The 22,852-nt window shown below is 38.2% G+C and overlaps 1 protein-coding gene across 7 annotated transcripts in view; it reads left to right on the top strand.

Annotated features, from left to right (window-relative positions):
- APH1B (aph-1B gamma-secretase subunit) overlaps positions 1–22,852 on the top strand; it is an 80,078-nt gene that overhangs the window by 1,064 nt on the left and 56,162 nt on the right. For 6 of the 7 annotated variants that reach the window (XR_015768559.1, XR_003608626.2, XM_028100281.2 and 3 more), the window contains exons 2-5: positions 562–732; positions 7,685–7,755; positions 8,813–8,935; positions 21,934–22,061. Coding sequence is in view for 5 of the 7 variants with exons in the window: in XM_028100281.2 (XP_027956082.1) it covers positions 562–732; positions 7,685–7,755; positions 8,813–8,935; positions 21,934–22,061 (493 nt within the window). In the remaining 2 variants the exon portion in view is untranslated. The remainder of the gene's footprint in view (positions 1–561; positions 733–7,684; positions 7,756–8,812; positions 8,936–21,933; positions 22,062–22,852) is intronic. The other variant, XM_028100284.2, reaches the window with a different exon arrangement.

Consider the following 22,852-nt stretch of genomic DNA (forward strand, 5'->3'; position numbering starts at 1 on the left):
TGTCATTTTAAACACAATAGAGATTTGGGCAAAAAGTGTGTAAAGCTTGTTATAATCATTAAAATCCACAGGTAATGTTGTACAAGCCAGGCCTGGAAAGCTGACTTAGATTTCAACAGGTTTTCAACCTCTGAATTTTATACCAATCACTCTGTTAATAGAGATGTAGACCTTTTTTTTTTTGGAAAAGACACATATTTACGCCATCAGTGGGCATGGGCAAAGCATTAATTAGGAAGAGTAGCAAATAACCAGGTTTCTAGCTAGATAGTCCTTAGCATAGTCTCCAGGTGTACTTTAGAAACAGCAGGGCCACTAAAAAAAAAAAAAAAATGATTGTTAGGAAAAAATCTCCCATTCCTCTTGGACTGCATGTTCATCTCACCAGGGAAAAGGAACCATTGATTAAGAACAAGTGATCCAGGGCATCACTTTATGAGGACTTTTTCCCCCCTCTTATTAAAGAGTCAGGAAATCTGTTCCTTCTCAAGTAGAGTTTTTTCACTTTTAAATCATTATTAATCCTGTTCACTTATACCTTTTTCCCCCTCTAATTTTCAGAGCTTTTTTCTGGTTGGTGTCTCTGCTGTTTTCCTCCCTTTTTTGGTTCATGGCAAGAACCATTACTGACCACAAAGATGGACCAATACAGAAATATCTGCTGATCTTGGGAGTGTTAGTCTCAGTCCTTATCCAAGAAATGTTTCGGTTTATGTATTATAAACTTTTAAAGTAAGTTAAAATTTGCTTTACCTTTTTTTCATTTATATTTGAATTACGATTTAGTAGTTTGAAACACTAATAGAGTGTGGTATTGAGGGCCTGTGCCTTACAGAGTTGAAAGTCAAGTGATTGTACATTCCCAGCCTGAAAATATTGAGTATTTTTTTTTTAAGATTTATTTTAGAGAGAGTGTGCGCATGAGGGGGCAGAGGGAGAGAGAGAGGGAGAATCTCACGCAGACTCCCTGCTGAGTGGAGCCCACTCAACTTGGGGCTTGATCCCACAACCGTGAAATCATGACTGGAGCTGAAATCAAGAGTCAGACACTCAACCGACTGAACCACCCAGGTGCCCTGCAAATATTGAGTATTTTAACTTGTGGACATTTCTTTCTTCACTCATTCAAAAAATATTTCTTGAGAATTTACTCAGTGCCAGGCACTGTCCTAGGCACTTTGGGGATATATGATGATTAAAAGACAGTCTCTGTCTTCATGGAGGTTATAGTGGAAAGAGACAACACTGAATGAACAAGAAAATACATTGTATGCTAGAAGATAGTAAGTGCCCTGCAGGAAAATAAGCTAGAGAAATAGTCATTGAAACAACAAGAAAAACTGTTCCAGCTTAGAATTAATGTGTGCTTCTCTTTGCCACCACTGAAAATAAATCATTCTTATGGAGATTATACCTACCATTATTTTGACTGTATCAGGGGATAACAGTTTATTTTGTGATATTTCATGTGATTTCATATCTATAATAGAAAAATACATTTAAAAAGCCATGGTTATGAGTTCCCTTTTTAGGCCAGGATGTAGGTCATCTGTAGGATCCATGAGGACCTCACATGAAACCACTGATTTGAAACACAGCTTGAACTTAGAACCATATTTTCTTTCAGGCAGTCATGAGGTTGGCTTTGATTATGTAGTAAGGCTTATAAAGTGATAAGTGTGCTCTTTTTATTTCTGAAAATGAGATAAGGCATTCCACAGATTTCATGTATGTAATCAAGACAGAACCTCAACAACATCTCTTGTAATAGGCTTCTGATAATTTGTTCCTGCCAATATGCCAGGCCTTCTGTATTTTTTACTTGTTGCTTTTAAAGATTTTACATATTTATTTATTTATTTAAAGTGTGAGGGTGGGGAAGGGCAGAGGGAGAGAGAATCTTAAGCAGGCTCCATGCTCGATGTGGAGCTTGATGCGGGGCTCCATCTCACAACCCTGAGATCATGACCTGAGCTGAAATCAAGAATCAGAGGCTTAACCGACTGAGCTACCAGGTGCCCCTACTTGTTGCTGTTTTTCTTTTTTAAAGATTCATTTATTTATTTTAGAGAGGGTGGGTAGAGGAGGGAGAGGGAGAATCTCAAGCAGACTCCACATTGAGCAGAGATCTCATGGGGCTCTGTCTCATGACCCTGAGATCATGACCTGAGCCAAAACCAAGAGTTGGACGCTCAACCAACTAAGCCACCTAGGCGCCCCCTTACTTGTTGCTTTTAATAACAGATATTGAAACTTAATAATGAAGCAATTTTAATTACAATAGCAAACCAGGAAGCCATTGCTTAGAAGCAAAATTCTTAGAAAATGTTTAAAAATGAAATTTCCATTAGTTTTTGGAAATATTAAAGAGCAACAACCAAATACCAACAATTACATTTAAGTTTCCACAAGAATACAATCCTTAACAGATGGACCATCTATTCAGCTGTGGTTGAATGTTTCTGGTATGTAGCAGTTACTTTCATTCCAAAATTTAATTTTAACGGTAGAATATATTCAGGTAATCAAAATCTCCCTCTTTCTGACCCCTGCCCCACATAGCCAAATGAAATCCCTGTTACATGGTTGTCATCTTGTCCCTTTCAAGGCTACACATACCTCATTTCTTCACCTGGCCCTCAGAAGACATAGATGTGGCTTCTAAACCTTTTCCATCTCTTTTATGTCGGTAGACATCCCCCCCTTTTTTTTAAGATTTTATTTATTTGAGAGAGAGAGAATGAGATAGAGAGAGAGCATGAGAGGGGAGAGGGTCAGAGGGAGAAGCAGACTCCCCGCTGAGCAGGGAGCCCGATGTGGGACTCGATCCCGGGACTCCAGGATCATGACCTGAGCTGAAGGCAGTCGCCCAACCAACTGAGCCACCCAGGCGCCCTAGACACCCCTTTTTGTTAGTGCCTGGAGTTTACCTGTGCTTAGGACCCAGCACAATACCCTGCTGTGGTCGAGGTAGTACAGAGATCAGTGGCCTTTTGCACCCTTGCTTGGGCACTGTACTCTTAGTCTCAGGTTGCACTGTTTTTTTCCTGTCAGCAACATCATTGGCTCATGTTGGTTTTACATTTTCACATATGTTGGTCCTACTTTTGAAGCAGACCTAATTTTGAATAGATTTTCACAGTTTAGGGACATGGGTTTAATAACCCCTTAGGATATTAGGATCTAAAATCCGACTTACCCTGAGTGACTAAATCTGCTGTTCTTTACCACCTTGTTTTGTCATGGATTCTACCTGGAATGCAACCTTTTATTGGCACTGTTCTACAGTTCTAAAGGACTACAAGCTGAACATAGGTTGCCATTTGTACGGCAAAGGAATTACAGGTCAGTCAAGGCTTTCATGCCACCCAGTTCAGAGAAGCCTCTTTGGCCTTCTAGGAAAACCATGATTATTCCTCTGAAAGGGCCTTTGGAAATTAGCAAACAGATAATAGGACAAACCTGTATTAACATGTGCCTTTACACTGCCATTGCAAAATGCATCTCCACCAAGTCTTTGGATTATTGTACAATATTTTTCTAGCAAATTTTAGACATGTTGGCTGTCATGTAGTTGTATGTTAAAACAAGTTTGAGAATTATTATGGTACTTTATTCATGACTAACATATAAATATGTTTAACTTGCTCTCATATGCTGTACTACATCCAAATATAGGAACTTTGTTTAATTACTATTTTAACTATCTCCACTTCCAAAGTAGGTTTTCAAATTTAAAGTACTGCCTCAGTCACATTTTTGCTATCTGAATTTGGTGCCAAGATTAAAACGTGGAAGGTTTGTACCAGTTTTTTACATATATGAAACTGATTCAAAATATTTATCACTGGGGCGCCTGGGTGGCTCAGTTGGTTAAGCAACTGCCTTCGGCTCAGGTCATGATCCTGGAGTCCTGGGATCGGGTCCCGCATCGGGCTCCCTGCTCGGCGGGGAGCCTGCTTCTCCCTCTAATCCTCCCCCCTCTCATGTACTCTCTCACTCTCTCTCATTCTCGCTCTCTCAAATAAATAAATAAATCTTTAAAAAAATATTTATCACTGCTCTAATATAGATTTATTTCATGGGTCAGGCCTCGGGAACAAGTGCTTCATCTTGAAGAAATGAATAAATGAATTGTAACTTTCAGCGTAGCAAAGAGATGTACTGTGAGAAACTGGCATGTGGCCACAAGTGATAGTCCTTCCTATAGTAATTTCGTTAAAAATCCAAATTTTGGTTGCATACATTGCCTAAAACATACATTAAACATTTTTTGACCTGAAGCTTTTGTAATTAAATCCAGTTTTGTCTTATAATGCTGATAGCATAAATATTTCCTAATTTTAGAACATCTTCCATTTATAGAAAAAAGGATAATCATTACTACAATTGTTTTTTGGGGGGGTACCAAATTACTTTATTTGAAGAATGTTACAAATGAAAGAAGTTAAGTAGATGTTTTGGTACAACTTATAGAAAAGGTAAAGGTAACCCCAACATGCATGCACTGCCTTGGTGACCAGGAAAGTCACCCTTATGGCTATGGGAAGACAGCCTAAGGCTTAGCTCTCACTATCACTGTTTCCCAAGGTGTGCTACTACAATTGTTTTTTAAGATTTTATTTATTTATTAGAGTATGAGCGGGGGTGGGGGGTGGGGGGGGAAGGGCCAAGGAGGAGGGAGAAGAAGAAGCAGACTCCCCACTGAGCAGGGAGCCCAAGGCTGGTCTCCACCCCAGGACCCAGAGAGCACAACCTGAGCCAAGCAGACACTTAACCAACTGAGCCACCCAGGTACCCCACAAAGTTTATATTTTTTAAAAATTGGACTTTTGTGGGCGCCTGGGTGGCTCAGTTTGTTGGGCGACTGCCTTCAGCTCGGGTCATGATCCCAGAATCCTGGGATCGAGTCCCGTGTCGGGCTCCCTGCTCGGCAGGGAGTCTGCTTCTCCCTCTGACCGTACCCCCTCTTGTGCTTTCTCTCTCTCTCAAGTAAGTAAAAAAAAAAATAATTGGACTTTTTCTTTTTTGTTCTTGGAAATAGTAATAAATGTAAACAGAATTTTCCATTTCAGTAAAATGGTCAAGTTAAAAACACTGTAACCTTACATCATTGATCATGTGTTCTATATCCATCAGGAACATGGAAAGTAATGGTGTTTTCTTTTTTTTTTTTTAAAGATTTTATTTATTTATTTGAGAGAAAGAATGAGAGAGAGAGCTCATGAGAGGGGGTAGGGTCAGAGGGAGAAGCAGACTCCCTGCCAAGCAGGGAGCCCGATGCGGGACTCGATCCTGTGACTCCAGGATCATGACCTGAGCCGAAGGCAGTCGCTTAACCGACTGAGCCACCCAGGCGCCCGTAATGGTGTTTTCTACTTTTTCATTTCCTAATGTTAGCGTTGAGAACAGTTAATACCAGACCTTTCCTCTCACAAACTTGCAACATAGAATGAGGAAGTTTATTAAACTTTTGAATTTATATATTTAATACATTTGTGATAGCAATACCTTGCTGTACCAGATAGCAAGAAATCTTTTATTCATTATTGAGCAATTTATATAAAACAAATCCTCCAAAATTTTATCCTGTTGTACCATTATGTCCACTTGTTGATAGAGATTATTACTATCATATGTGTCTCCACGCTTTAATTAGCCTTTAACAACATTCCTGTGACAGATTATTTTATTTAGGAAAATTGAACATCTTAGTTGGTTACTGCTCCAGAGAAAGATGATATAGCCATGGGATCCTGGGTGGCTCAGATGGTTAAGCGTCTGCCTTCGGCTCAGGTCATGATCCCAGGGTCCTGGGATCGAGTCCCGCATCGGGCTCCCTGCTCAGCGGGGAGCCTGCTTCTCCCTCTGCTTCTCTCTCTCTTTCTGTCTCTCATGAATAAATAAATAAAATCTTAAAAAAGATGATATAGCCACTCAAGTTTTGATTAATGTCCTTGCTACTAAATAATGCTTCTAACTGGAGAGCCCTGAAATGGCAAATTGTTTCTTTCAAGTCTAGAAAAGCAAAAGGCCCTTTTCATTATGCTTATTACTATTTTGGTTGAATTCTGCATTGCCTTAATTTAAAGTAATCAATGATATTTATATGTAGTGAATAGGCCAGCTATTTTGAATATGCATACCTTGAAATTTAAATTAACACAATGCCCAGAATGTAAGTATGTTCTGGTTAATTTAATTGTCTACTCTTAGAGTTAACCTAACTCATTTTGTTTCAGCACTTAGTGAAAAATCAATCTAAAATGTTTGTTTTTTTTATTGCATTAACAAATATACCTTCTCATAAATATAATGTAAATACCCTTTGAGTCAGGATCATTGTTGCAAAGTTTCTAGCCAACAAATGTTAGTAATAGTGACAGTAATAAAACTGACAGCCACACCTTACATTCTTACCTAACACATCTGCATGGGAGCAGGGACTCATGATAAGTATGTGAGTTGTTCCCAACAGAAGCACAGATATCACTGAAGATCATTTCTTACTGATCAGTATTCTAATGCATTTAGGTATTCATTTATCTCCTTTTCTGAGGGTAGCATTTTATTCTCTGATTAATTCTCCCCTGAAGCCTGATGGGGATATGAAACAAATATGTAGAATATTTTATCATCTGAAGATCATATGATTAGGTACCTATATGAGAGCTCAACCCATGGGCATTCTAGGATTTAAGAGTAAGGAGAGATTAGCGATTACCAGTCATTGGTAGAGGTGAATTCTTTGAGAAACTGCTGAGTAAATGAGACTTTGGAGGATGAGTATAATTTAGGTTCTGCGAAGTGGAAGGTAAAAGGGAGGGTAGCAAAATAGCTATAACCCAGGCGGGAGATATTACAAAGTGCCAACAAACTGGGATTGAAGAGCTAGTACTCTGGGGAGAGGGAAAAATTCACAGTGATGGAGGCCATAGGATACTGAATTAAATTTTTTTAAAAGATTTTATTTATTTATTTGACAGAGAGAGACACAGCGAGAGAGAGAACACAAGCAGGGGGAGTGGGAGAGGGAGAAGCAGGCTTCCCGCTGAGCAGGGAGCCCGATGCGGGGCTCAATCCCAGGACCCTGGGATCATGACCAGCGCCGAAGGCAGCCGCTTAACGACTGAGCCACCCAGGCGCCCCTTGAATTAAATATTTACTGAGCTCAGAAAGTAGTCAGAACCATTGCTTTTTTTCTTACTAATTCAATCCCTGATGGCTTGTTTACTTATATTTTTCTTATTTTTTCTCTTCTATGTGAAAAGTCAGATAAAATGCAAAGTTGGTTGGAAATTTTGGTTGATTTTAGTTAATTGAGAATTTGCTGGGTTTTGCTTAAGTGGATTTTATTTTCTTAGGTTTTACTTTTATTCCAGTTATCATACAAGATAATATTAGTTTCATTTCTACAATACAGTGATTCAGCACTTCCATACATCACCGGTGCTCATCACAAGTGTACTCCTTAATCCCCATCACCTATTTAGCCCATCCCCCCACCTACCTCCCCTGGGGTTACCATTTGTTTGTTCTCTAGAGTTAAGAGTGTTTAAATGGATTTTAGATTCAAGGTATAACCTGATCAGAAGCCTCAATAAGTATCTAGATTTTGAAATACTTTGTATATTTTCCTGATATACTGCTTTTTCTTTTAAAAAATTGTGTGGTTTTATTTTAGAAAAGCCAGTGAGGGTTTGAAGAGTATAAATCCAGATGAGACAGCACCTTCTATGCGATTGCTGGCCTATGGTAAGTTGGAACTGCATGGTGTCATTTAGAGAAAAAGCCGATTTGACATAAAGTCCATTTTTATTTTTTGTATCTTTGTAGGTTTTTTTTTTTTTTTTTTTAGAAAAAAGATTTGCCCATTTGAGAGAGAGAGTGCTTGCACGCATGCGGTGAGGAGGGGGCGGGGGAGCAGAGGGAGAGGAAGAGGGGGAGAGAGAGAATCTCCAGCAGACTCCCCACTGAGCAGGGAGCCCAATGTGGAGTTCGATCCCGTGACCCTGAGATGACCTGAGCTGAAATCAAGAGTCAGAGACTTAACAGACTGAGCCACCTAGGCACCCCATCTTTGTAGATTTTAAATAGTTTTTATTATTGCCTTGGCCTTTTGGTGTATATTGTTTATTTTTCTAGCTTTCCAGGACCATTATATAAAGGGAAGTGATTATAGGTGACCTGTATGTCCATTAAATAATTAACCAGGTTTGAAAGTTGGGCTTTTACTATGCATATACTCTAGTTAACAGTTTTTAAGTGATGTTACTGTTATCTTCTCCGGGTGGTTACCGTGACTTTGGCTGTGGTAGGAGGACTTTTCATATTAATACAGTTAATACCTCTGCAGGGTTTTCTTTCAGAATTATGTTTTAAAGGTTGTGTCTAGATCCCTAAGTTGAGTCACCCTAGTTTGACCCAGGGATTACTTTCTACTGTAGGCAGTCGTCCCCCAAGCTTGGTTCCAGTTTTAAGCCCTCATACTTAATTCTACAGACTTCTATCATGAATCAAAGCCAGAACTTGAGCATTGTGTCCTCGGTCTTGCCTTTTGTTTCTGTGCCTTTCTAGATCTTTTTCTTTTCTCATTTCTCTGCTACATTCCATTGTTCATTCCCCTTCCTTTTACACCCTTCTCTGTTTATCATTTAGCCAAGCACTCACCTTTCCTGAGCCAGCCTTCCACTGCTTCTCCAACAGCATGCATACCATTTCCCCTTTAAAATAGTATTCTCTAGTCCTTGGAAACTTGATTTGAAGAGAAATCATAGCCTGAAAAGGGTCTAACGTGTTTCTCCCTCTTTAGTTTCTGGTTTAGGCTTTGGAATCATGAGTGGAGTATTTGCCTTTGTAAATACCCTTTCCGACTCCTTGGGACCAGGCACAGTGGGCATTCATGGAGATTCTCCCCAGTTCTTCCTAAATTCAGGTATGTGCCTACTAGTTGTGAATGTTCAGTCTTCTGGTCTAAATAATCATCCTTATTGGAGTTCTCTGGCTTAGCAATTCAAAATTTAAATTTATATGATACCTTCTAAAGGCAAAATACTGTTAGATATCAGAAGTAAAGGATATAGGAAAGTAAAAATTTTGGTTAGAGTATTTTAGAATTTTGGGATGGAATTTAGCATATATAAAATTTATTTTTATTTTACTATACTAAAGTTGATGTGTAGTTGATGTATTATAAGTGAATTTTTATAGGCTATATGATTTTTTATTTTTATTGGTTTGCATTTATCTTCAGTATAAGCCTTAGTCTTTAATTAGTCATCTTGGTCCCTTTTTGGGATAAGCACTATAATTGAATTTTGAAACTGAGAGGAGGGAAAATGCTTCTTATTTAATGTAAACTAATGTATGCATCTAAAATGTATATTTAGGGGCACCTGGGTGGCTCAGTTGGTTAAGTGACTGCCTTCGGCTCAGGTCATGATCCTGGAGTCCTGGGATCAAGTCCCGCATCGGGCTCCCCACTCAGGGAAGAGCCTGCTTCTCCCTCTAACCCTCCCCCCGTCATGTACTTTCTCTCTCTTTCATTCTCTCTCCCAAAATAAATAAATAAATCTTAAAAAAAAAAAGAACACAGAAAGGCTGTAACTTAAAAAATAAATAAATAAAATGTACATTTAAACATATCTGTATCATTTAAAAAATAACAACCCCTTCTTCCCTTTTTCTTAAGAACTAGAACATTAACAGAGTACTTAGAGTCCCTTGTTTCTCATTGTTTTTTCCCCACAGGTAGCTATTGCCCTGATTTTGTGTTATTAATTCCCTAGGTTAACCAGGTTTGAAAGCTAGGTTTTTAACATATATACATGTCTTGTTTTGAAGGTAAAACATGAAACTTTTACCTTCATGTATGTATCTGAAAAAAATTAATAGTTTTCCTGCTTTTGAAACATTTAAAAATAAATCATGCTATATTCTTTGAAAAAAGAAGTTGAGAGGAAAAAATGATAATAGATGAGTTGGCCTTTTTATCCAAAGATGCAGTAGAAAAGAACCAGCTCATTTCAAACTACTTTTTCATCCACCAGGTGAAAAATTGTCATCATGATGCAGTGATCATGCATTTGAGAGTTGTACATAATTAACATAAAATTTCTCTTAAATTTTCAAGAGGAATCTTTTAAAAATGGCTTTAAGAAAATTCCACTGTATTTTTTTTATCTCTACAAGTTATATTATTAAATTAAGTGACCTCCTCATGCATATATCCTATTAATTAAATATTACTTATTTAACATCTATACTAACGGAATTTCTGTCCTCAAGGAGCTTACCCTCTAATAGAGAAAACAAGACTAAACAAAAGTGAGTAACTATTTTAATACAGTTTAAGATAATAATAGAACCAGATATAGGAATGTATGCCCAGATTTTAAAAACTGCTGTAGTAGTTCACAGTCATCCTGCCTGTTATAGTGATCCCTAAACCCTGTGGATTCTTGTTCCTCATTTTAGTCCAGGCCTTGGTATCTCTTGTCTAGATTACTGCCATCAACCCCCAACTGGTTAGTCTTTCCTCAACCCACTTTCATGTGAATCTGGCCTGTATGTATGCAGCCACCAAATGATCTTCCCTGTACAAAAAAGTATAATGACTTTCCAAGGTCTGTCCTTTCTAAGGAATAAGTCAAGGCCTATTACATCAGGCTACAAGTTCATGGGTTGGAATTATTTAGTGGTGCCTTCAACAAAGCAAATTTTCTTCATTTTAAGCATTCCATAATTAGAATATTTCTGACAGTTTTTTGATGAATTGTAATGAGTGTTAGGTTTTTAGAACAAATGTAATGTTAATAGCTAACATCTGTTAGAGTCCAATATAAATTAACAAAACATAATCAGGAGGGGGTATTACTGCTACAGTTTTCCATATTTTCTGAAATTGGTCTATTATACTGCTACATAAGCAATTTTCGTTTGGTTCAAGTAGCATTCTCCTAATGGAATTTATTTTTCTGCTAGCTTCTTTCACTAGATGGTGCTAATTCCCTTTCATTAAGACTAACTTAAAATGATTCTTTTGGAAGAAAGTGAAAGAAAGATGTACTGGCAGTTTGGGGGTTGTATTTGCAATTTCTGTAAATTCAAGGGAAAATTCAATATTCAAAGAAAATAGTTTAATGTCTTTAGCAGTTAGGATGGCTATGAATATATGCTATGAATATATACCTATGGACTAAAAGAACAGTATTTTATCGTATGCAAGAGTTTATTTATTATAGCATCATTGTTTGGAGCATAAACTTTGAATTATACATTTAAGAAATTACTTTTCATTGCATTTTAAAATAGTAACCCCAAATTCGTATATATTTGTGTTTGTTGTATGTATTATTTATAACTGCTATTGTTACCACTTATTTAGGCATGAGCTCATTTTTAATTTGTCAGTTAAATCTGTAAGTTTATATGTTTAGCGTATTTTATTACAAGTGCCTAACTAGTAATCAGAATAAATAAGGCCTTTGGGGTCACTAATTAGTGTATTTATGTTAGTATTAGAGATACACTGTATGATACCTGTGTGTACATAGGTTTTCATGTTACAGGTAGGCATAGTTTATAAATAATATGTATGTATAAGTTAATTATTTTTTATTTGTAGTTGTGTAGTATTAACTTTTCTTAGAATCATTACCATTTCTTAGTAATACAATATAAAGGCAAAAGTATGGAAATTGGAGTCCTAAGTTCAAGTCTTATTGTGGCTCATTAATTTAGTATTTTGGGCAAGTCCATTTGATTGTTTTATCACTCATTCCACAAATGAGTATTAAGTATTTTTATTAAATAGAAGTTATACCAAGCTATGACAATACAGTTTAGTTAATGCCTATACCTTTCACTCATAGTGGGAAATAAAGACAAACAGCTAATTATAATAAAGTGTGACAAATGCTGTGATGAGGAAGAACCATGAGCACACACAAGTCAAGCTCTAACTCACACTCACATGGTATTATGCTTCTATTTTGTAGTACTTCCTGCACTTGTAATTAATTGGTCAACTGTGTAGTTATTTATGTCTCTCCAGCCAGATGCTAAGCCTTTTAAGTGCAAGGACTGTGTCTGTTTTGTTCACCCCAGCACTTTGTGGAGTCCTTTATTGCTAGATGGATTCAAATATTGATTGAAAAAATGAAAGCTAGGCCCAGCTTATGGGGGAAGTACTATTTGACTAGAAACTGAAAGGATGAATAATAGCTAGGCAGGCAAAAGAAGGAGGTTGTCGGGGAGGATGTTCCCCGTGGAGGGAAGAGGTGTCTTCCCTGCTGGCCTAGAGGTAAGAAAGACATTTTTCATTGGGCAAAGGAAGTACTGGACTTCTGTCTAACTCTCAATTTCCTCATCTTTCAGGAAGAACAAAAATAATACCTAGCTCAGAGTTGTAATGAATTAAATTAATTTAGAGAGTATATATTTAAGTGATCTAATAAACTTTAAAATGGCCTAAAGATAGAAAATTTGGTTCTTATCAGGGTAGAGAATTTGGTTCTTGAAATTAAAAAACAGAATTTAGAGGATAACTTCTTTATGTGGAATTTGGGTTTATCACTCCGAATTGCCTCCCTTATGCTTTAGAAGAAAAACGTCTTTAGTACTCAGTCAGAAGGGAAGCTAATACTTTATTTTTAAAACTTCCCCAAATCAGGGGCACCAGGGTGGGTCAATCAGTTGACTTTCTGACTCTTGATTTCAGCTCAGGTCATGATCTCAGGGTCATTAGATCAAGCCCCAAATTGTCGTTGGGCTCCGTGCTCAGCAGGGAGTCTGCTTGAGATTCTCTCCCTCTCTTTCTGCCCCTTCCCTGCTCATGCCTGTAATGTGCTTGTGTGCACACGTTCTCTCTCTCTCTCAAATCTTTAAGAAAAACCAAAACTTCCCCAAATAATTTCATTTATATTTTCTTGGCAGTGCTCCTGTCTAGGTAAGGTTTTAAACTTTTTAGCCACTCACTAGGAGAAGTCAATACAGGTCAGACCCCATGTGGAGTATCATGTTCAGTTCTGAACATTGTGATTTAACAGGAATTCTGAAGAACTAAAATTGGTACAGAAGAACAGTGTGAGGATGGTGAAACACCTAGAAGTGGTATCTTATGGGGGCTGATTGAAGGAAGAGGAATGTTAAACTTGAAGGAAAATAAAAGAAAGAGGAATATAAGAGATTCCATTTTTGTCCCAATTTGTCATTCCTTTTTATAGAATTCCACACCCTTGCATGGCCTCATGGTGGCCAGGATATACTTCCCTGCCCCTGAGGTTGAACTCAGTTATGTGGCTTTAGTTGGTTAATTAGTGAATGTAAGGTAACTCAGAAGCTAAAATACCACTTGCATGGTTGGGCCTGAGCTTTTGGACTCTGGTCATATTCCATGAGACTATGTCCCACATAATTAATGCCCACTTGACCTCGACCCCAGAATGAACATGTCTAGGGCAGACCTGTATGCAGCAGCAGTGAGGAGTCAAACCCAGCTGTACCAGCAGCCTACAGCAGTGCTGCCTTGGCTGAGCCCAGCCTTAATCAGCCAAAGCACAGTCGACCTTCAGACCAATGAGCATGAGAATAAATCCTTGGTGTTGTAACCCAGTGAAGTTTCTTTTTTCATACATTCATTTTTTTGCAACAATATTTTAAGTATCATCTTTGTAATATGTCAAGTTTGTTACATGTTTAGACTTTTATTTTTTTTTTTTAAGATTTTATTTATTTGACAGAGAGACAGCAAGAGAGGGAACACAAGCAGGCTTCCCGTGGAGCAGGGAGCCCAATGTGGGACTCGATCCCAGGACCCTGGGATCATGACCTGAGCCAAAGGCAGACGCTTAACAACTGAGCCACCCAGCCACCCCACATGTTTAGACTTTTAAATGAAAGCTCATTGTAAGCCAGATTATCTTAAATAGCTACCTTAACAATTCCAAAGTGGTAGAAAATATGTAACATCTATTAGTGATACAAATAAATTTTTTTAATTAACATATAATGTATTATTTGTTTCAGAGGTACAGATCTGTGATTCATCAGTCTTACACAATTCACAGCGCTCACCATAGCACATATCCTCCCCAATGTCCATCATGCAGCCACCCCATCCCTCCCAGCCCCCTCCCTCAGTTTGTGTCCTGAGATTAAGAGTCTCTTACAGTTTGAAAATTTTTAACAGTAGAGCTTAATCTGCAATTCTTACTCTTTTCTGAACGTATTAGAATCTTAAGTTTTTGTAATAAATGATCGTAAGTAACTGCCACTGCTTATGACACAGGGATATTCCACATGCTGTAGTATGTCATCAGTGTCATCATCAAATATATTTGTTCATTACGTGTTTTCATTATATCAGTAGTGTAATAGTCTTTCCTTCAAGCTGCTCAAGTAGCTGAGAATGGAAAATTATACTTTTGGATTGTCCTTTCACTAAATCTTGGCCTGTTAGAGACTAGCAGCCTGGGATTCGTTACCATGTGTGTAGAGCCTCATGCAGGGTGCAAACAGGTAGCTCAGTGGATTGCTTCACAGAGTTTGGCTGTGGCTGTGGCTCCTTCAGATACGTTCCAGGCCACTCTCTGAAGCACTGCTGTCTCTTTCGTCACATGGCCGAGTGGCCAGCCCCTGCTGACCCCTGTGCAGTTCAGGCAGTCTGATGACTTCTGCTTCTCATTTTTCTTCAGGCCTTGTTTCTTCTTCAGGTGTGAGTCAGTCCTTATTTTCTTTATCCACTGCTGCCTTTAACTTTTTGTGCTTTTTGTGTTTAGTTTCTTTTTCTTCCTAGAGAAACTCCCAGAGATATTTTTTATAGCAATGATGAGCAGGGTACTACTCTATATGGATGATTTGCCCTGGAAAAAAGTAACATTTTTGGAATATCATCTAGCATAATATCTTCTTTCATTTGGTCCCATAGGAATATATATTTTATCCATTACATCTAATATTTACAGTTTGAAAGGGGGAAAAAACCCACCTTGTTTTCAATTTTATTGATCAGTTGGCCTTCTTCAACTACCTAAGCTTGATCCTGTGAAGCTCCATGGCTCTGTTGGGAGCATTTACATCTGTTTTGTGCCTACTTTTCATCAGCAAGGATGCTCTTCACTGCTGGGATCACTTGTACCAGTTCACTCCTCTACCCCTCCACAGTTCTTTCAAAGAGAACTGGAGGGTTCACGTCAGGGCTGCTGCATTGCACAATTTCTGGGGGAATCATTCACACTGTAATATGTTTCATTGGTGTACTCTGGGGTTTTCCATTGCTATTCCTGGACCATGTTTTAGCCAAATTTCCTGAAAACAGACTTTTTGTATTATATGCATAAATGTTTGGAAATCTTTATGGTTCTTTTTAAAGGAATTAATCAACCTTGAAGTTTATTTTAAAGGATAGATCTATTTGATTTTATCAGCTTTTTCATTATGCTAAAGTTCTTCACCAAAAATTCAGTTGAATATTTTGATTTACAAAGATTTACTCAGATATTAACTTTGAATACTGAATATTTCAATCTTGAGCTTGAAGTCCTGGTTTCAGAGAGTAGGCTGCTTTTCCATCTCTAGGGGTATTTTTTCTTAAATTCAGTGAAACAATGATTTGAAATACTGCTAACTTCTCATCAGAAATTCTAGAGGACAGAAGACAGTGGAGCAACATCTTTAAGTGATATACCTCTGAAGTCTTCCTCATTTCAGTTGATGCCCTTCCATCCTTCCTGTTGTGCAGGCCAAAAACCTTGGAGCAGTTACTGATTCTTCCCTTTTTCTTATAACTCACATCCAGTCCAACTGCAGATCTTATCTCCAACTTCCATTTAAGTCTCCATCCAGGTTCTTTTGTGCTTGGTTTTGCTTTATATTGGCATCAGGAATAGATGGTTTGAGAGCTGGTTTGGAGCAAACACTTAAAGGAAAGGTAAATCTGATGGTGCTGAAATTATTCCAGACCAGAAACAAACATGGAAAGGTCCTAGTTAATTTCATAAAGTCAACACAGCATTGATACAAAGCAGTAGAATCCTGAGAGCCCACACTCCCTGCACACTGCTAGAAGATGGGTTCCCCACTAGAGATTTATATACCCCATATTCCAGTGGGCCCTGCCTTAGACCAGCAATACTCGCAATGGCAGCTATAGCCAACAACTTTTTTTTTTTTTAAAGATTTGGTTTTTCTAAAAGACTTTATCTATTTGACACACAGAGAGAGAAAGCACAAGCAGGGGGAGCAGCAAAGGGAGACGGAAAAGCAAACTCCCGAGCAAGGAGCCTGATACGCGGGGCTCAATCCCAGGACCCCGGGATCATGACCTGAGCTGAAGGCAGATGCCCAAATGACTGAGCCACCCCGGCGCCCCCAAAGATTTTATTTTTAAGTGATTTCTACACCCAACATAGGGCTCAGACTCACAACTCCAAGATCAAGAGTCACATGCTTCGCTGACTGAGCCAGCCAGGTGCCCCAAGCTATAGCGAATATAACTTTTGGCATGGTTTGTTAACACCATTTTGTCACAATAGCTGAATAATACAGAGGTTCAATTTTTTGTTTTGTTTTTAATGTGCCGCATGTCAGGGAAAAAAGAGTTGACTTGTGTTTCTTCAAAAAGCCTTCCTAGGATCAACAAGCAGCAGTTGGAGCAGGGTTTGTCAATGGCACTATTAACATTTGGGGTCAGATAATTCTTTGTTGGCAGGAGATGGAGGGGTGTCTTGTGTATTGTAGGGTGTTCTACGGCATGATGCCAGAAGTACCCCACCCCCAGCTGTAGACAGAAATGTCTACAGATATTGAAATGCTCTCTCAGGGCAAAATTGCCTCACTTGTGAATCACTGAGTTAGAAGGCAGATTTGGGTTCAGTTTGAGAAGGAGCTTTCCCACAGTACTGCTTTAATGAAGTAAGCTTCTAAACTGGATTTGAAGTGGATCCTGTGGGATTTACTTTTTCATTGCACAGGGATTGGATCAGAAAACATGTAATAGGCCTCCCAATGCTGACCCTCCACACTGATGAACTAATCTGAAGAGAGAATTTCATCATTCTTTAACTTATGCTAGGGAGACTTTAAACAAAATCATATTTTTGGCAGTCTGTTCAACTTATGAACATATTTTAGAAGCATTTTCATAAATATGAAATGATAAATGCTATTTATTTCTTTTAAAGATTTTATTTATTTGACAGAGAGAGACAGCGAGAGAGGGAACACAAGCAGGGGGAGTGGGAGTGGGAGAGGGAGAAGCAGGCTTCCCACTGAGCAGGGAGCCCGATGCGGGGCTCAATCCCAGGACCCTGGGATCACGACCTGAGCCGAAGGCAGACGCTTAATGACTGAGCCACTCAGGTGCCCCGATAAATGCTATTTAAACACCAGTAGTCATTCAGATTGTTTTCAGAACACCTCCTTATAATCTGGCTGGTATTGGGGACAGTATTACACCTTTCTTATTGCTATGTAGTATGAGATGGTTTTCAAGATGTCTTTTTTAAATCTTGGAGAATATTATTTGGTTAGTAATATATATACTTCTATATTATAATAACAAGGTTACAAAATTGTCATGTTTTTTAAAACAAAATTTTTAAGTTAAATCCCTATTATGGGAAAGGCATTTTCAAAAATATTTAGTTCTGTGGTTTGACTTCTACTTGGGCTAGGTCATTGGGGAGCTCTTAAAAATCCAGAGAGTTTCTGCAACCAAGAGGGTTGGAGGAGAGTCCCTCACTGCACAGAATCTTGACACCCCAGACTCTTTTCTCGGAAAAAGAAGCCAGAAGCTCATTAGTAATCACATCCTGCCTCTAGGCAGTTGAGGCTAACTCTTGGCTTTGCAAAGTCTTCCTCTGCCTGTTGCTGCTACCACCCAGCAGCAGCCCTTGGCTCTCTCTGGCAGAGGTAGCAATTCTCTGAAGTTGTCAGAGGAAGCCAGATGATAGCAGTTTCTGTACTGGTAGGATCCAGTGTTAGAATCAGTTGCTATATTAGGCTGTTGTCTTTGCAAGGACAGAAAACTAAATATTAGGAATAAGGGAGAGAGGGACAAGCCTGAAAATGAGGATGTTTATGAATCTGTGTGTTAGAACATTTGGAATATATTCAAGGAGAAAAGAACCAAATAGTAAATGTAGCCTCTTTTTTTTTTTCTAGAGACTTATTTATTTGTTTGAGAGAGAGAGAGAGAGCAGAAACGAGAGGGGCAGAAGGAGAGGGGGAGAGAGAGAGAGAGAGAATCCCAATGCTGAGTACAGAGCCCAATATGGGGCTCGATCCCAGGACTCTGAGATTGAAATCAAGAGTCAGATACTCAACTGACTGAGCCACCCAGGCCTCCCTAAATGTAGCTTCTTAAAGATAATCCTGAAATATTTTGCTTAGAAATAGATTAAAATAAAACATTCTTTACCAAGAGAATTTGACTTAAAAGATTGTTGGAAGTCCATCATCAAATTAGTAGCTACAATTTCACAAACATGTATAATACTTGTTAGAATTGTTCAGATTTCCTTCCTCCCTTCCTCCCTTTCTTTTTCTTTCTTTTCTTTCTTTCTTTCTTTCTTTCTTTCTTTCTTTCTTTCTTTCTTTCTTTCTCTTTCTTTCTTTCTTTCTTTCTTTCTTTCTTTCTTTCTTTCTTTCTTTCTTTCTTTCTTTCTTTCTTTCCTCTTTCTTTCTCTTTCTTTCTTTCTCTTTCTTTCTTCCCTTTCTTTCTCTTTTAGAGATAGAGTGCACAGGGTGAGGGAGGGGGAGAGGAGAATCTTAAGCAGGCTCTATATGCACAGAGCCTGTCATGGAACTCAATCCCACGACCCTGAGATCATGACCTGAGCTGTAATCAAGTCAGATGTTTAACTGACTGAGCCGCCTAGGTGCTCCAGAATTGTTCAGATTTCTGATTAATGTTCCAAAACACTTGAAATTAGGGAAGCTCCTTTTCTTAATCTGGATTATAAATGAATTTTGATATTTTTATGATTAATTTGGAGAGGTTTTTTTCTACTTTTATGAATATTAGAACAAAGCAAATTTTAGAGTTAGATTTACTGAAGGACTTTTAGAATTTTGTAGTTAGGAACATGAAATGAGGAAGTTTTAGTAATTAAAAGATAGTATCCTAGAGATACTGTTAGCAAATCTTCATTTCTAGTTGGAATTAATTCCATTTACTAGAGAAAAGTATCAAAATTGTATGTACCTCTAACTACATGTATGTGGCAGAATAGATATTCAGGTCTCAGTTTCTGTTGGACCTCTGACCAGTTGCAGAGGGAATAAACAATGAATCCCAATATTCTAAGTGGCACGTTCTAATGGTAAAGACTTATGATGACATGGAAGCCAGCCAGAAATTAATGCCAGGTGAATAAATAAGCAGTCAAGTAAGAATTTGCAGTGTTTTAACAAATGTCTGAGAGCTCCCCTTTGGATACTGTGTTAATAAAACAGTACACTGAAAGGATGAGCGAAGGTGTTTTGTGCACTGTGATAGCCCCAGTGCCTGGAAGAGTGCCTGCGCATAATGGACATCGAATAAGTACTTGCTGTATGGATTAAGGAAAGAGGGGAGGAAGAAAATAAATATAAAAGTAATACAAGGTCAGAGAAAGAAATAATCTGTAAGAGTGAAGAAGAGTGCATTTTAAAACATAGCATACTACCCACATTTCTATTGCTTGCTGCTTTGCCTCACTTTCCCGCCTGATGGTACAACTCACTAAAGGTCCTGCCATATTCATTTTTGAATCTGGGGACTGTAGCACATAGTAGTATCATTTATTGAAAAGCTGTGGTTTACAAAGCACTGTTCTTCCCTGCAACAGCCCTATGAGGTATCATTGTCCCCATTTTAGAAATAAAGGGAACAGAAAGTGAAGGAGGTTAGGTTAAAGAGTTTGCCCAAAGCCATACCGTAGAGCTGGCATTCCATCTCAGGATTGTGTGACTCCTGAGCTCTTGCACAACATCTTCAGGCCAAACTATCCAGGTACTCAGTAAATGTGTGCTGAGTATTCTTAAAAAAATGAAGAGTAGATGTCAGAAAGAATTCACCAAGGAGATGGCATTAAGTTACATCTTAAAGTAAGATTTGGATATGGTGAAATGGCAGGGAGGTGATGAGTATTCAGGCAAAAGGGACGATCAGTTAAAAAAATAAGTAAAAACACAGAGACATAGAGTATAAGAGTTCCGGTTTTCTACCATATAGGTTATATTTGAAGATTAGTAAAGGATAATAATTTGGGTCTAGGTTGTAGAGGGCCTTGGATGGTAATCTGAGATATTTGGACTTTACTTTGGACACAGTATCAATCCATCAAAGACGTTTTTTAGCAGGAAAGTGCCTTATGTCATTTGAGTTTTAGTCTACCCTCATCCCAAAGTTATATATTTTAAAATCCCTCCTCTACTTTAAAGTATGTACCATCATTTACTGAAATGATAGCACACTATCACTAGACAGAACAACTTGCTTTCCTCCAGCCACAGTAGTTATGTACTTTTAATATTGTTTTTGGATGTTTTTGACTTTGTATAAGTAATAGGCGTTTTCCCACAATATGTTTTTTTCCCCACTCAGCATCATATTCTTGAGATCATTTATATTATAGATCATATAATATACCATTGTGTGAATACACCACAAGTCTCCCATTCTGGTAATGTTGAAAATTTTTTGTTACAAACAGTGCTGATATAAATATTCTTGTATATATCTCTGTGCAAAATATGTTAGTTTTTCCAGAGCAGTGGTTCTCAAATTTGTGCATTGGAATCACCTGCAGGTCTGTTTAAACTCAGGTTGCTGGGCTCATTGTCTGATTCAGGAGGTCTGGGGTGGGTCCCAAGAGTTTGCATTCCTAACGAGTTCTCAGGTACTAGTGATCTATTGATCCAAGAACCAGCTGCTTCAGAGTATAGATCTAGCTGTGGAATTGCTGGAATGAAATAGAGAATACATATTTTCAACTTTACTAGGTAATGCTAGATTGTTTTCCTATCTGCAGTGTGAAAGAGAATTTTCAGACTTGAATTTCTGCCAGATTGGTGGGTGTTAATTTTATCTTATGTGGCTGAAAAGGAAAATTGATATGCCCATTTTAAATAATGTTTTCAGGGCACAGGAGACACACACACACACACACACACACACACACACACACACACACACACACACACTCACTATTCCACAGAAAAACCTGGGTGTGCTGATCAAATTAAGTTTTGGTTGCCTAAGAAGAATCTAAGATAATTATTGCAATTTTTAATATTTTTATTCTTCCATTGGCCTTTTTTTTTTTAAAAAAAAGGAAAGAGCACAGGAGAAATTCCACTTTAGTGAGAAGACTTGTTTAAAATTTTTTTTTTAAGATTTAATTTATTTCACAGAGAGAGCACAAGCAGGGGGAACAGCAGAGGGAGAGGGAGAAGCAGGCTCCCTGCTGAGCAGGGAGCCCGATGAGGGGCTCTATCCCAGCACCCTGGGATCATGACCTGAGCCAAAGGCAGACGCCCAACGACTGAACCACCCAGGCGCCCCAAGACTTGTTTAAATTGAAGATACTCCATTTAATTGAGGAAAATGCAGAAGGCTAATTTGGAAAGATTTGATTGGACACAACATTAGTTTTATCCCTTCCCAGGAGAAACTCCTTGAAAGCCAGATCCAAGCTGACTTTAGCTTTAACACGTTCACATTCTCGATCAGAAGCTGCTGCAGAGCTGACCCTGTGTTCAGAAGTGTTGCTTTCCAAGTTACTATTTGAGCAAACGTGTGTCAGGGTCCTGGTTCTGACAGGTGGTGTTTAAATTCTCACAGTGGTGTGGCATACCCCAAGAGCTTGTGTATCATGAGCAGGTGGTCAGTGGGCTTTGGCATCTGTTGTCTATATGACTGGACACTAATGGATGACTGTCTTTCAGCTTTCATGACGCTGGTTATCATATTGCTGCACGTGTTCTGGGGCATCATATTTTTTGATGGCTGCGAGAAGAAAAAGTGGTCTGCCCTTCTTGTAGTTCTTCTGACCCATCTGCTGGTGTCAGCCCTGGTGAGTATTGCCACCATGCTCGCATTGTTTTTTGGAACTCAAGTTCCCATATCTACAGTGGTAGGTTCCACTCTAAATGAAATACATGCTCATGGTCAAATGAAGAAATTCCAAAAAGTTGTTGACTGCGTGAATGAGTGAATGGTAGAAAAATAAATCATCTAAGTCTTCCTACAGAAAAAAGCAACTATTTGTTGGTTGATTTCATTAAAAATTTTTTTCTATGTATCTTTCTTTTATGGGTATAGTCAAACCTGAAGTCATCTTATATTATTATGTTATGTAACACATCTTAAACAATTTCCATGATATTATAAATCCTTTTAGTATGTAAATTTTAATAGCCTTATATTATTACATCAAAATTATATTACAGTTAACTGACTGAGAACATCTTTTTCTACTTTTGCTTCTTATAATGCTATCTTGAACATCTTTGTACATGAAAGTTTTTCAATATGATATTTAGATGCCAGGGAATGAAAATATGAAATTAAATGGCATGAATATTTTTAAAATCCTTGATGTCAATTGCTAAAAGACTCTCCACAAAGGTTGTACCATTTTTGCTCATTCTGATCAATAACAAGAGTGCCAAATTTACTCCCTCCACACTGAAATTCTAAGTATGCCAGTTTTCAAAATAAAATTTAAAAGGAAAGCTTGACTAGATATATTTTTTAAGAACTATTTAATGCTTTGGGTCTGACTTTCATTGTAATTTGTCAGATATTTACATCAGAATTATCCTCACCACTGCCTTGTCCAGACCCTTATGATTTCTCACCTCC

The sequence above is a fragment of the Eumetopias jubatus genome, unplaced genomic scaffold (assembly GCF_037043125.1).
Source record: "Eumetopias jubatus isolate StellerSeaLion01/CBP00866 unplaced genomic scaffold, mEumJub1_p1.0 scaffold_7, whole genome shotgun sequence".
NCBI lineage: Eukaryota > Metazoa > Chordata > Mammalia > Carnivora > Otariidae > Eumetopias > Eumetopias jubatus.